This window comes from Tarenaya hassleriana, unplaced genomic scaffold (assembly GCF_000463585.1).
Source record: "Tarenaya hassleriana unplaced genomic scaffold, ASM46358v1 Cleome20, whole genome shotgun sequence".
Taxonomy (NCBI): Eukaryota; Viridiplantae; Streptophyta; class Magnoliopsida; order Brassicales; family Cleomaceae; genus Tarenaya; species Tarenaya hassleriana.
In genome coordinates, this window is record NW_010965373.1 from 2137762 (window position 1) to 2150869 (window position 13108).

The 13108-nt window shown below is 39.9% G+C and overlaps 5 protein-coding genes across 6 annotated transcripts in view; 2 read left to right on the forward strand and 3 right to left on the reverse strand.

Annotated features, from left to right (window-relative positions):
- Positions 1–1109, forward strand: part of LOC104813861 (transcription factor MYB1R1-like) — a 2382-nt gene extending 1273 nt beyond the window's left edge. Inside the window, exons 3-4 of the mRNA XM_010541644.2 lie at positions 1–155; positions 535–1109. Coding sequence (XP_010539946.1) covers positions 1–155; positions 535–804 — 425 coding nt within the window. The 3' untranslated portion in view covers positions 805–1109. The remainder of the gene's footprint in view (positions 156–534) is intronic.
- Positions 1110–2280: 1171 nt separating this feature from the next.
- Positions 2281–3913, reverse strand: LOC104813862. Its single transcript, XM_010541646.2, has 5 exons — positions 3537–3913; positions 3348–3447; positions 3038–3217; positions 2826–2943; positions 2281–2640 (listed from the first exon to the last, which is right to left on the reverse strand). The coding sequence occupies exons 1-5, from the start codon at positions 3745–3747 to the stop codon at positions 2566–2568; spliced, it is 684 nt and encodes a 227-aa protein (XP_010539948.1). The 5' UTR covers positions 3748–3913; the 3' UTR covers positions 2281–2565.
- Positions 3914–4034: 121 nt separating this feature from the next.
- Positions 4035–6692, reverse strand: LOC104813863 (protein NUCLEAR FUSION DEFECTIVE 4-like). The gene is made up of 2 exons (XM_010541647.2): positions 6065–6692; positions 4035–5269 (listed from the first exon to the last, which is right to left on the reverse strand). The coding sequence occupies exons 1-2, from the start codon at positions 6533–6535 to the stop codon at positions 4124–4126; spliced, it is 1617 nt and encodes a 538-aa protein (XP_010539949.1). The 5' UTR covers positions 6536–6692; the 3' UTR covers positions 4035–4123.
- A 346-nt stretch (positions 6693–7038) lies between these two features.
- On the reverse strand, positions 7039–8688 carry LOC104813864 (40S ribosomal protein S20-2-like). 2 transcript variants are annotated; one of them, XM_010541648.1, is made up of 4 exons: positions 8603–8688; positions 8029–8170; positions 7697–7810; positions 7039–7400 (listed from the first exon to the last, which is right to left on the reverse strand). In XM_010541648.1, the coding sequence occupies exons 2-4, from the start codon at positions 8138–8140 to the stop codon at positions 7258–7260; spliced, it is 369 nt and encodes a 122-aa protein (XP_010539950.1). In that variant the 5' UTR covers positions 8141–8170; positions 8603–8688; the 3' UTR covers positions 7039–7257. The 2 variants fall into 2 exon arrangements, with proteins under 2 accessions (XP_010539950.1, XP_010539951.1); XM_010541649.1 differs by having other exon boundaries at positions 8029–8164; positions 8603–8683.
- A 201-nt stretch (positions 8689–8889) lies between these two features.
- On the forward strand, positions 8890–12620 carry LOC104813865 (probable disease resistance RPP8-like protein 4). Its single transcript, XM_010541650.2, is given in 5 exon segments — positions 8890–9944; positions 10155–10301; positions 10674–11098; positions 11100–11172; positions 11174–12620. Coding segments are annotated over 5 exon segments (2754 nt in total). The 5' UTR covers positions 8890–9088; the 3' UTR covers positions 12427–12620.
- The last annotated feature ends 488 nt before the right edge of the window (positions 12621–13108 follow it).

Here is a 13108-nt window from a genome sequence, read left to right on the forward strand (position 1 = left end):
TAGGGAAAGGTGACTGGAAAGGGATCTCCAGAAACTTCGTGAAGACGAGGACGCCTACCCAGGTGGCAAGCCACGCTCAGAAATACTTCCTTCGGCGAAGCAACTTCAATCGCCGTCGGAGAAGATCTAGCCTCTTTGACATTACCACCGAAACGGTAATTTCCAATCCCATATGATTCGAATGTGAATTGATTTAGCTTCAGAGGAGAGATTGCTTTGAATTTCTCCTACCTTTTGGAGTTTCAAAGGCACTTTTTCAGTTTTCCTATCCCTTTACATGGGTCCTTGTGAATAAAGCAGTGTAGCTGTAGTTCTTGGTTGTTGAGATGGATAAGAAGCAACTGGAAATGAGAAGGGTCTGTTGAAGAAACGATTTTTTTCTTAGCTATATTGAGTTTTGGTCAACTCGAGATCAGTGTTTGAATTCTGTCGATTTAGGGGTAAGAACGAGTTGGGTGCAACTAAGGTGGAAAATCTTTGTGTTAAATATCAAGAGTAATAGTTAGACCTACTTGTTTTTTTTCTTTCTTTCAGGTCACAGGAATGGCAATGGAGGAAGATCATGTGCAAGTTTCTCATCCAAAGGATACGCAGCCGAATTTCGTCCATCTGGTCTCGTCAACCTTACAGGCGCCATCAGGATTCAATCTAAACCCGGCCGTGAACTCATCACCACTCTCTCTCAGCCTCTCTCTGGCCGCGCCTTGCCCGAAGGACCAACAATCCGCGAATTGCTCAGCTTTCCGGACGACGATGCCAAGCTTCAGCAGCCGAGATAGCAATAGTGTCATCGGCGTTGCTTAGCGCCTATCGGTTTTTGCTCCATTGTTGTACAGATAGTCAGTCAGTGTGCGCTCCATAAAACTCGTATCTGAGGGTCCATTTTGATTTTGATTTTATTTGTGGTATGTGATGTAATTTGAATGGTATTTTCATTTCTAACGAGTCGTGTTTCATGTGGTAAGCGTTTGGTGGTTTGTGGGGTTAGGGTTTTTTATTTATCTATTTATGATATATATATATTTATCTTATCCCCAAGGATAAGATATGTGGGTTCCTCGAATATTAGTCATTATCTTCAATGCGACTCTTTTGTGTTTCATTGGTTACTCGGCTATGTATTACTTATTGTGTGGAGGAAATTAAAATAGCCACAAGTCCTTGTACGAATGGTAATGGTCGGCCAATAAACTAACACCACACGACTTTGATTTTGTTTGCTTTATTTCTTTTTTCCAGTGCTTTTAGGAGGAATATCATCGGCATTTTGTTTTCCACCGTTCAACAGACTGATGTAATATGCCTCGTGTGATTATATATAATTATATAGAAATTAATCTCATTTTTAGTTTATTTTGCTGGGATTACTACTGCTGGTAGCTTGTCATTGTCTTCCTTTTTGTCGCTAGTAAATCTCCTACAAAGATTTCCAAGACTTTGAAACATGGGGATGTTGTAGTAATTCAGGAAATGTGAATATATTTATTAGATAAGGCAAAATTTTCATAACACTATAGTTTCAATATGGTGTGTTGCCTATCATCTTGTAGAGGGTGTGAGGATAATCACCTGTACTTATTCGATTATTCGATTTTCTGAAAGATATAATTGTATCAAAAACTCGATTAATTTACAGATTATAAAAAAAATGTGTGTTGCCCTTGTAATATGGAGTCTTGGAAGTAGCTTTTTGCAGAATATAATATTTAACTTTCAACATCTGTTAATCTAGAGATTCCAGAAAATTTTGGATCAGATAGTGAAAAAAGTTTGGTTCTTTAGCCAATATCAGCATTGATCAAAGGGAAGTTGAAGCCAAAGGCTGCAAAAATGGTGTTCTTTCCAAATGCAAGGGCTTGGTTACTGATGAATGACACTAAAAATGGGTATGTATTTCACACTAACAATGTACTTGAATATATATATATGTATCGGATTTAATGATAAATGAACTTCAATCTGAGTTCCTCCCACAACAGAGATTGGCATTCTCAATCTCTTCTGTAGTAGTTTCGATATGATGCCTCAGTTTACCACATACACACTTCCTCTGTCACCTCATCCGATTCATCGAGCTCTCTTTCGACATATACATATATATATTTAGCTATACCCGAACAGCTATACGCGTACCCAAACACTAGCTATGTTCGCCATAACGATCTCGGGTTTCCTCGATTTTTTCAGTAGGGTACTATACTATTGCTAGTTATGCCTATCAACACCATTCCTTATGAACTCTTCAAACTCGGTAACTCTAGAGACCGCCACATGAACATGTGCTGTGTCAGTGTGTTCTTCTGGTATTTTGCCAACTATAGTAAGTTACAAACAACAACTAGGAGCTTATGTTTCGTACTCGTCTCAAGAACGGAATTTAATGGTAAGGTTCCTTGGTATGCATTTTCACAACATCTAAATGCTTATACGACCAAAACTCTTAACGTTTTCAGCTTCTAACAAAATCACTCTGCAGGAGAGTGTAGCATCAAAGGTTGATACCGATCTATATGTATATATATGTCTCGGTACCTAGAGAGAGTGGCAATATGCAGAAATCTCCATTTAAACACAGATGTTGCTATCCGGTGTCGCCACACCATGAAGCTCCCATCCGCCAGGACCCGCCAGATCAAATGCCTGTTCATAAATAGAGAGGACACTAGCTAGCATCAGATCAAACCCGGGTTTGCTTCCATCAATTAGCAAAACGGGTTTTCGTATGCTGATTTGAGTTCTTTTTCGATGCCCTTCTCTGAGCAAGAAAACGTATGTATGTGTGTGTGAATGTGAACCAAAGCAACTGCAGAATGAAAGAAGTAAACCTCTTCCCAGGATTTGCCAGAGGCCTGAAGCAAAGCAGCATTGCATGTTTCCAACTTAACAGGAGCTCCAGCCAGAAAGGAGGCTGCCTCCTCCCATCCCTTATTATGTCCCATACACCTAAAGAGACTCCGGTCAGAAAAACAAAAACTCCATGGTAATAAAGAAGCTCAAGAATGGATAATAACACGGAGAATCGCCAAAAGAAACCGACATTACGGTGGTTATCTCATCCGTTGAGAATCTGCAGACAGTTCGCTGGATGTGCTCGGCCGTTTGGCCATCCATAGCGGCAATGGAGTAAAAGCTAGGGATAAAATGCACCTCAACCTCCATTAGCAATCCAACTTGATCCTGCATTATCCTCAATGTCTCCCTTGTTCGTGCCGCATCGCTGAGAAAAACAAAAAAACCCATTGTTAGATAGAGGGGTGATTCGTAAGCAAAAGAAGATTCGAAGGTAAAACAAACCCACAAAAGCAGAGATTTTTTTTGGGGGATTGAAACAAAAAAAAAACTTAAACCTTGAGAGAATAAGCTGAGGAACCCAACCCAATCTGCAGATTATCTGAGAAACTTTAGCGGCATCAGCTCGTCCGGCTTTACTCAGAGGACGTTCATGATCTGATCTAATGCAGAGGAACTCCCTCTCAGTTTGTTCAGTCAAAACCAGACAAGTAGAGAGAAAGGGAAGACATGAGAGAGAGACAGACCTCTGAGAGAAGAATCGTCCCAAGAACTGTGAGCATGTCGGAGAAGAATCAAACGGCGAGGCATCGACGGTGAAGAAGAAAAAGAAGAACACGAGAAATGGGTCTGCGAGCTCGTCGCTGCTTCAATGGCGGTGGAAGAAATTCGGGTTCGTGGTCTCAGATTCCGGGCACAGGGCATCACGATTCGCGGAGCCTGCAAGCAGTGCATCATTTTCTCCCTCGTTCTCGATGATTCAGTAATCGAATTTTGGCAGAAAGTTCTAATCTTTTCAACGGAGATGATGTGGGTCCCTCTTACTCAATCCCACCCTCTGCAATAAACACTAAATATAAAAATTTCCAGTGATTTATTTGTTTTGGCACAAGGCATCATCATCATCTTCATCTTCATGTTCTCATGTTTTATAGAAGTTTGTATTTTTTCCATGGTTTTGATCAAATTAGAGATCGAATTTTTTTTCTTCTAAACAACGTCAAGAAGATATCAAGATTTCAAAATAGTCGTGATATTTTAAAATTTCAACATGTGGATTATATGCATTGCATAAAAACAAAACTGAATTTACACGGAAGGATTTGCAGAGGCTCTATCGCCGATGCAACCTCTTCACAACGATTTGTCTGTAAAGGGTCCTTGTCCGGTAAAACAGCAAACAAGCGACGAGAAAACTGAAGAGAGCGACCGAAGCCATGATAACAAAGGACAACATGAAGCAACGAGAGCCATAACAAACGTGTCCCGTTCCAGATGCGGTCTTGTCGTAGATATAACCGATCAATCTCACCGAGAAGATGTAAGATCCAACAGGACTGGCAACAGAAATGGTGTTGAAGATGGTGCCCATATGCCGAACCCCGAATAGTTCAGACGTGATCGTTGGCATCAGTGACCACTGTGACCCGTAACAGATGCCGACGATAACGGATCCGATGTAGAGATTTCCTCGAAAACCAGAGGCTATGATCAGATGGCCTATGCTCATACTCGCAAGGGTTGTGGCCATTAACAATGGCCGTGGCCATCCATATCTGTGTAGCAACACATCAGAGGCATAACCAGCTCCAAACCGACCGAGAAAGTTCCATATGCTCCACAGTGAAACGAGTGAGTTTATCTCGATGGTAGAGTATCGAAGAGACTCACCAATTTGCCGGATGTTGTTTATCGTTGAAAGACCGGAACCCATTCCACATATCATGGCAAGGAACAACAACCAGAAATCTACACTGCGCATGGCTTGCAGGAGATTCAAGCTTTCTTCATTTGGCACTGGGTTTTCGTTACAGTGACCTTCTATTTGACTATCTTCTTCAGGAATTTTCTTGCTGGAGGTCGTTGGTTTAGGACTGCCTATCAGAGGAGACTGAACAGGAGATAATGAATTCTCCAAACTCTCCCGATATGCCCTTCTGGCTATCAGAAGAGGTGAGGCAAGCAAAACGAGTAGACATACAAGCGCGATGATATTTGCCCACGAAGACAAACCAAAGGTGTTCTTTAGAATAATGACCGCCATAAGGTATGCCGCAATGATGAGAGAGATAGCTGAAATGCCACCTAAATGCTTCTTTTCATCCATATTGCTTGTCTCGTATATCGTGACGAGAGGCATGGCCAAGAGGGAGAGAAGTGCAGGTGTAATCGCGAGGAGAAGAATGAAACTCGCAGGATTTCCACCACATACTGTTTCATAGAGTTGAATTAGTATCGCCCCGCTCAGACCAAGAAAACCCTACAAAGGAATGGAAAAAAGAAATACATTTCAGTACATAAACACAAACTTTAGTTGCCTCACTGTATTGATCAATGAATTGGAGAGGCAAAATATCTCCGAAGCCATTTATAAGAGAAAGAAGATCATATTCTCTCTGTCATACAACATAATAACCACAACATTTCGATAACTCCTAGTAAATGAAACAGCTTAAGCCCGCTAATGATGTTGCCTACGACACGATCTTAGACAGAAACCTTCTTGCAAGATCTATAATTGTAACCCGCATACGCAATATAAGGTTGCAAATGTATTATATATAAGCTAACAAATTTCTCACCGTGATGGAATGTGATTGCTTTACTATTCGAAGAACGTTATCTACATAGCAAAAGAGCTCAAGCCTGACTCTATTTAGCTCTCTTAAGTACCAAAAACTGAATTCTTAGAAAACCCGAAAGCTCGAAGTTTCTGCATCTAAAACTCAAGAAGTTGTGTATACATTTGGATGCACCCAAAAAGAAGAAAGAAAAACAGGCAAAAAATTTCCAAATGCATCAAAAGACAAAAATTTGTAAGCGATTCCTACACCCTAAACCAGGATTTCAAAGTTACACCACATGAAAATGTAATATCATCTCCCAAGAGTTTGGAAAATTTCAACAGTTAAGTTCAAAGCCTACATTTTCCAAGATTTTACCCAGATGTTGCCATTTTCCTGGAAAATTTCAACACAATCATACCCATCATTCGGTGCCCAAGTAAAATCAAATCTGAACAGCGGAAAATTTAAAGTAACGATTGAGATGTAACCTTCATTATTCCGACGGCGGTACCACCGTAATCGGCGAAATTCTCGACGGCGCTCACGACGTTGGCCGTGTTGAAGAACGTCTGCGATTGCGCCGCCAGGAACATGAAAAGGCACATCATCGGCACCGGAGGCCGGGGAATTAACCCGGAGACGGCGGCCCACATGAGGAAATATCCGGCAAAGCACTGAATCGCCCCGACGGCGAGCACCACCCACGGCCCTCCTCCGCCACGGAGACGACAGCGATGGGAGGTTACGGCGGTGTAGAGGAGGCCGGAGAAAACACCGGCGTTGGCTCCGATATCCTTGAAGACGGAGACGGTGTCGAGGGTAGATTGATCGTAGGATTGGGTCGATTTGAGGACAGAGGAATAGATTCCGAAGGTGTAGGAAGCGCCGCTTGCGCACTGGATCCATATACTAGCCGCCATGGCCACCCATTTCGAGTTCAAACGCTCCGCCGCCGCCATTTTCCGATGTCGTCCGCTGGAGAAATGGTCGGAGTGTTGAATTCGTTAGGCAGACGAAAGAGGGAACAACGTACACGAAATCATAAGGAGTGACAGGTGTATCAACGGATTTTATAAATATTTTATATTTATGGTTACGGGGTTAAACAGATAAAATGGAAAAAAAGAAGAAACTATATCTGTTAGTCACATATATGTGTGTCTATATATTATATGTATATCAGGTTGGACGGCATAACCAATGAATCGCGTTTCATACAAAATGCGATAAAATCAAAATTATTTCACACTAACAAGTATTTATCTTAATTCCTAATTCACTAACAATTTTGTTTTGGCATGACATTAACTCTGCTTGTGGAGAGTATACATGCACAATATTTGATTCATTAGCAATAAAATAAACGCAAAAACAAAGTTATTTTCTAATTTTTATTCAAATTGAATTTATTAAAATCAAACCAAGGGGATTATGAATAAATCTAATATCTTGAAGAAAAAAATCATCAGAAAACCAAAGTTGAATACCATCAAGACATCAAAGCAGTTGCACCAAAATTTCAAGATTTGTCCAAAATACCAACTTCTTTGAAATGAAAAAAGGTACGGAAGAAACCATGAACCTCAATCCTATTAAAGTACTTCTTGCACCATCAATAAGCTCATTGCCAAGAACAAATATCGAGGCAAAAACACAAAACCATTACGAAAGATTGCTCCTTTTAAGAATCGGCAATGGTGACTTCAACCTCGACACCGGGCTCAATAGTGATGGAAGTGATCTGCTTAACCACGTCCGGAGAGCTGAAAAGATCGATAACGCGCTTGTGAACTCGGAGCTCGAATCTGTCCCATGTGTTGGTTCCTACAGGACACACATGAAAACAAAGTCATCTTATAGATTTTTTCAGACAGCATGAAACTTGGACTGTCCTAAAGAAAACAGGGACTAAGTTTATCATGTCGGCATTAGCAAATATGAAATAACAATGTTTTCAACGTTAATTCCAGCTCCTTGAACTGAAGATCAAAGGGGACCATCATACACTAATCAGATCATACTAATGACATTGTATTTGGGTACGTAGACAAATATACACATCTGCATTCGCATATGTGCAACACAATCGTAATCACTAAATAGAGAAGAAGATTGTTCACCTTCTCCACAAGGGGCCTTCCGGGTAGTGATGTTAAGAACCTTGGTGGGCATTCTCACAGGTCCCTTAACCCGAAGGGACTTGTCCTTAGCTCCACGTACCAAGTCAGCACACACTACAAACACAGCGGAATCAAGTACACCAGATGAAATCATATACTCGAATTCGATTATACATTTCATGCTATAAATGGTTCCACACACTATTAGGAAAAGATAGCGAATTGCATTCAACAGCATCAGAATCTTAGAAAACAGAGTTTTCAATTGCCCAACATCAATGCCATTGCCATAAAATAAGTAAATTTGAATCATTTGTTCATAAAGCTCAAACCTTTCTCAAGGTTTTTCACATTCTTGGAGGAGAGAGTAATCCTGATTTTGTGAATCTGCTCCTGCAAATCCTCGTATCCTGCCTTGGCAGGTTTCATTGCTGCATAAGCCATGCCTTCTTCTACCTTCTAAGTTACCTGAAGCTACAACAAAATTTGCAAAATACTAAATCACGGCGAAAATAAGGAAGGAGCAAGAAGTAGATGAGCCACTAAACAATCAACTAAACGGAAAATCACATAGAAATCCTCCCTTTCACAAGGTGAACGAATCGAATCGATCCGAAGATTAAGAGGATGAAGCTACAAAAGCCTAGATTCAGCTTCTGTCAAGAAAAAAACCCTAAAACCCTAATATCAACAGATACATGATGGATACAGAATAGGTAAAAAGGATGATGAAACCAAATCAACAAAACCACAGAAATCAAACTGTGGATACCTCTAAGTGTGTGGTCGGCGCAAGAACAAAGACGGTAAGGAAGAAAAACGAGAGTCCAAGCAAAACCCTAACTTCAAGGCCATTGGAAGAACTTTACAATTATAACACGGTTTATTCGCGACGCAGATGCATACCTGATATTCGCGAGAGACGGCGGCAGTGAACCGATTGAAGAAGCTCTCCACGCCTAAAGAGTACGAGAGAGAAAACCCTAGCGGCGCTGTCATATATATACATATATACTCTCTCTTATTTAAATTACTCATGGGCTTTTAATGGGGTTTTAATGGGCTTTTAATGGGCTTTATGGGCTGTTCGTTTTATATTTGGATCAAAACTGCACATTTCGACTAACCCAACCCATTATTGACAATTATTATTGCTGAAACTACAGGAAAGAGACAAAGGTTTGACGCTTGGCTGTCTATACAGTCAACTTCATGACTAAAGAGTTGAAGAAGGTGAGGCATGGGAATTCCACATTCTCTTCTCTCTGTTCCGATTATTCGAAATCTGCATCTCGAATTATCGGTGATTAGGTTAGATTGTTGAGAATGCCTCCTTAGTTTCTTGGCGGAGATTTTGTTTCGATATTCATTCATTCGTGTTACGGAGCTGTAATGGCGGACGGAGTTGTTTCATTCGGAGTGCAAAAGCTGTGGGAGCTGTTGGTTCGGGAATCCGAACTGTTAACGGGAATCCATGAACAAGTTACTGAACTACGGAATGATCTGAGGAGGTTGAAGTGTTTTCTGAAAGATGCAGACGCCAAAAAACACGGAAGCGAAATGGTGAGAAACTGTTTGGAAGAAATCAAAGAAATCGTCTATGATGCAGAGGATATAATCGAGAAATTTCTTCTCAAAGAAGGAAGAGGGTTCGAAAAGGGTGTGAGGAGGTGTGCTTGTATGGCTATGATGAATCGCAGAAAGGTCGATTCTCAAATCAAAGGCATAACCCTCAGGATCTCCAAGGTAATAGGGACTATGCAAAACTTTGGTGTACGGGATCTCATTGACATAGAATATTCTCAAGATCCCTTAACTGAAATCCGGCAATCCTTTCCAAATGTTTCCCAAAGTGATCTTGTCGGGTTAGAGGGTAGCATTGAAGAACTAACTGGTCATCTGGTGAAGAAAGGCAATCTTCGAGTGGTTTCTATATGTGGGATGGGTGGTATCGGGAAAACGACTCTAGCCAGACAAGTTTTCCATCACGACATGGTGCGGCGTCACTTCGAGGAGTTTGCTTGGGTTTATGTTTCACAACAATGTAGGCGAAAGTACATTTGGCGTGAGATCTTGTTGAATCTTAGGCCAAAAGATGAGGAACAAAGGATTCAGCAAATGGCAGAGGGACATCTCCAGGGTGAACTCTTCAAAATCGTAGAAACAAGTAAATGTCTGATTGTCCTCGATGATATATGGAATGCCACGGCTTGGGACCTTATAGAGCCCGCGTTTCCTCGTAACACAGGTGACCACTTTCAGTCGGTAAATGCAATCTTGATCAATCTTGCCAAATGACTCTAATTTATTCTATGAGAAAAAAAAGATCAAATATTTGACAAAGAAATAAAACTTGGAGAAGTTTGTTTTGATGTTCATTCTTATCGATGAAATTAAGAATGTTCATTTACCCTTTCTAGTTTCTGCTATGCCAATTTGAAACTAAGAATATTGGCAGGCAGCAAGATATTACTCACTTCTCGGAACGAGAGTGTTGCTTCACATGCTGACCCGAGAGGTGTAACTTTCAAACCAAGATGCCTAACTCACGAAGAGAGTTGGAAACTATTGCAGCACATTTCAATTTCTGGGAGAGATGATATTGGTATGTATCCTGACATTAAATAAAAAGATGGATAGTTCGAGAAATGTTTAGTCTCTTGGGAAGCCCTTATTATCAGTCTTCATAGACATTGCAGGACGGAGATGGGTAACTACCATATGGTTGAAGAAAGAAAAACAACAGAGATTGTTGGTAGGTGTGATCAGTAGAAGCTTAAAGTGGAGTACAGAGATTAAAGAAAATGAGGACTATTTTTTTTTAAAAAAAAGGAACTTTTGTTAAAATATGGTGAATACTCAAGTAAAAAATTGAAGGTAGAATCAAAATGTATTTAGATTTAGTCATCATTATGAATGAACATAATTCAAGAAGTAGTTTTCAGCAAGTTAACAACCATGTTATGCTCATATGCAGAATTTATGATCGATGAGGTGAAAGAAGAAGTTGGACAAATGATAAAACATTGCGGAGGATTACCCTTGGCTATCAGAACTCTAGGTGGGTTGTTAGCTACCAAGCGTACTGCATCCGAGTGGAAAAGGGTACATGAAGATATCAGATCTCGAATAACAGGGATCGGTCCTGATGACAATGATGATCCGGTATTACAAGTGTTATCTTTAAGCTATGAAGACTTGCCCTTCCGTCTAAAGCATTGCTTCCTTTACCTCGCACATTTTCCAGAAGATCATGAGATACAAACGGAAGCATTGTTCCATTACTGGTTTGCAGAAGGAATAGTAGAAATATCATCAAAGGAGAAAACCATTCGAGATATTTCAGAAGGCTACCTTGAGGAGCTGGTGAAGAGAAACATGGCATTTTGGGACATTGAGGATCGAAAGTTGTCGTCTGCATGATGTCATGAGAGATATGTGTCTGTCCACAGCCAAAGAACAGAATTTCCTAGAAGTTATCAGTACCATCCCATAACTCGAATGCCTATGCTTCATCTCCTTTGCCCGTCAACAGGCCTCGAAGAATTGCTGTACATTTTCTTGATGATGGTGATGGTGATGAACCTATCATATTTCACCAGAGACATATTAGAAATTCAAAAGTAAGGTCCATTTTGTATATCCCTCGAGATTTCAACCCTTGGATATTGCTAGCTCCGAGCTTCAAAGGCTTAAAATCACTTAGGGTTTTGGATCTTTTTGAAGCTCAGTTTCGAAAAGGGAAGTTACCAAAGAGCATAGGGAAGCTTGTTCACTTGAGGTACTTGAACTTACGGGAGACTAACTTATCGAAACTACCATCTTCTTTGGGGAATCTAACTTTGATGGTCTTTTTGGACTTGGGGATCTATGACAAAACAGTTCATGTTCCAAATGTTTTGAACAAGATGAAAGATTTGAGATATCTTATGTTGCCTGATGAACTCAGTGAGAAGACAGAGTTGGAACTGGGAAATTTGGTGAAGCTGGAGATCCTGAAGAATTTCTCGGTGAAGCATTGTAATGTGTAGGATCTTCTCCATATGACCAATCTTAGAACTCTCTGGATCAATGTCTCTGGAACACATAACAGGGAGATTTTATCTCCATCTCTCAGTACGGCACTGAACCATCTCGAGGAGTTTATGGTGTATCACAAGACAGACAATGCAACACAACCCGTGAAGCTCGATATAGGACAGCTAGTTTCAGGTTTCCTTCGTCTAAACCAGTTGGTATTGGATATAAAGATGGAGAAGCTACCAGATGAACTCCAGTTCCCTTCCAACATTGCCTCGATTTCGCTATCCTCTTGTGGAATAGCGGAGGATCCAATGCCAGTTCTTGAAAAGTTGCAGAGGCTGAAGGTACTTAGGATAGAGGTGGATGCTTTCGTGGGGAAGAAAATGGTTTGCTCGAAAGACGGGTTCGTTCAATTGCATTCCTTAGAATTGTCGGTTTTGGATAATCTAGAAGAGTGGATGGTAGAAGAAGGGTCGATGCCTCGTTTTTTTCGCTTGGAGATCAACGATTGCAGAAAGCTGAAGATGTTGCCCGATGGGTTGAGACATATCTCTGCGTTAAAAGAGCTGAGAATTAGATGGATGGACAAAGCGTTCAAGGACATGTTGGTTCAAGGAGGTGGAGATCATCACAAGGTCCAGAACATACCCTATGTTGTGTTTTTCAGCTGTGATGAAGATCAGCAGCAACAATCACCATCTCCATAAACACTTGTACTGAAAATTCTGAAATCTTACCTTGTTTTTTTTCCCCATAATTTTGTGTTTCCTAATGATTTGAGATTGCAAATAAAGATTGAGAGCAAGAAGTATGTCGAGTGAGAATATTTGTGTTGGTTATAATTTTTGCAACAAAATTATGTAAACTATATAACTTTATTTCAGGTGGTAAATTTTATCTACATTTTTTTTTATATCCGAATTATTCACATATGAATTTAAATATTGATTTATTCATCTATTTGAATTATTCAAATTTAAATTTGGTATTACAAAATTTAAGGATATCTAATCCATATAATTTGTGTTTTTGGAAATAATTTTATTTATTTTATATACCAGTGATATCTTTAAAGAAATTCAAAACTAAATGTATCGAAATTTTAATATTCCTAAAGACAATACATTGACCCATATATCATGCATTTGATAGTTACAAAAAAAATGAAAAATTTATGAAATTGAAGAGTTGGCATTGCATCTTATACACATGCAGAGTAGTCTTTGAGCCCATCATCAATTCCAACATAATCATTCTCATCACTTGCACAAAAAGACCCTTTTTCCAAGCTTTCTCCTATTAACCCCTTTTTATATATATATATATATATATATATATATATATATATATATATATATATATATATATATATATATACACATGCTCCCA

Excerpts from the sequence above, each read along its gene's own strand:
- LOC104813863 (XM_010541647.2), bottom strand. The coding sequence starts at position 6,535 with ATGGCGGCGGCGGAGCGTTTGAACTCGAAATGGGTGGCCATGGCGGCT. Across the intron at positions 5,270-6,064 it reads CCGCCGTCGGAATAATGAAG|GGTTTTCTTGGTCTGAGCGG; the intron begins GTTACATCTCAA and ends ATTCCTTTGTAG.
- LOC104813862 (XM_010541646.2), bottom strand. The coding sequence starts at position 3,747 with ATGATGCACTGCTTGCAGGCTCCGCGAATCGTGATGCCCTGTGCCCGG. Across the intron at positions 3,448-3,536 it reads GGACGATTCTTCTCTCAGAG|ATCATGAACGTCCTCTGAGT; the intron begins GTCTGTCTCTCT and ends GCATTAGATCAG. Across the intron at positions 2,641-2,825 it reads CTGGCAAATCCTGGGAAGAG|GCATTTGATCTGGCGGGTCC; the intron begins GTTTACTTCTTT and ends ATTTATGAACAG.
- LOC104813864 (XM_010541648.1), bottom strand. The coding sequence starts at position 8,140 with ATGGCTTATGCAGCAATGAAACCTGCCAAGGCAGGATACGAGGATTTG. Across the intron at positions 7,811-8,028 it reads TGTGAAAAACCTTGAGAAAG|TGTGTGCTGACTTGGTACGT; the intron begins GTTTGAGCTTTA and ends CTGTGTTTGTAG. Across the intron at positions 7,401-7,696 it reads GAAGGCCCCTTGTGGAGAAG|GAACCAACACATGGGACAGA; the intron begins GTGAACAATCTT and ends TGTGTCCTGTAG.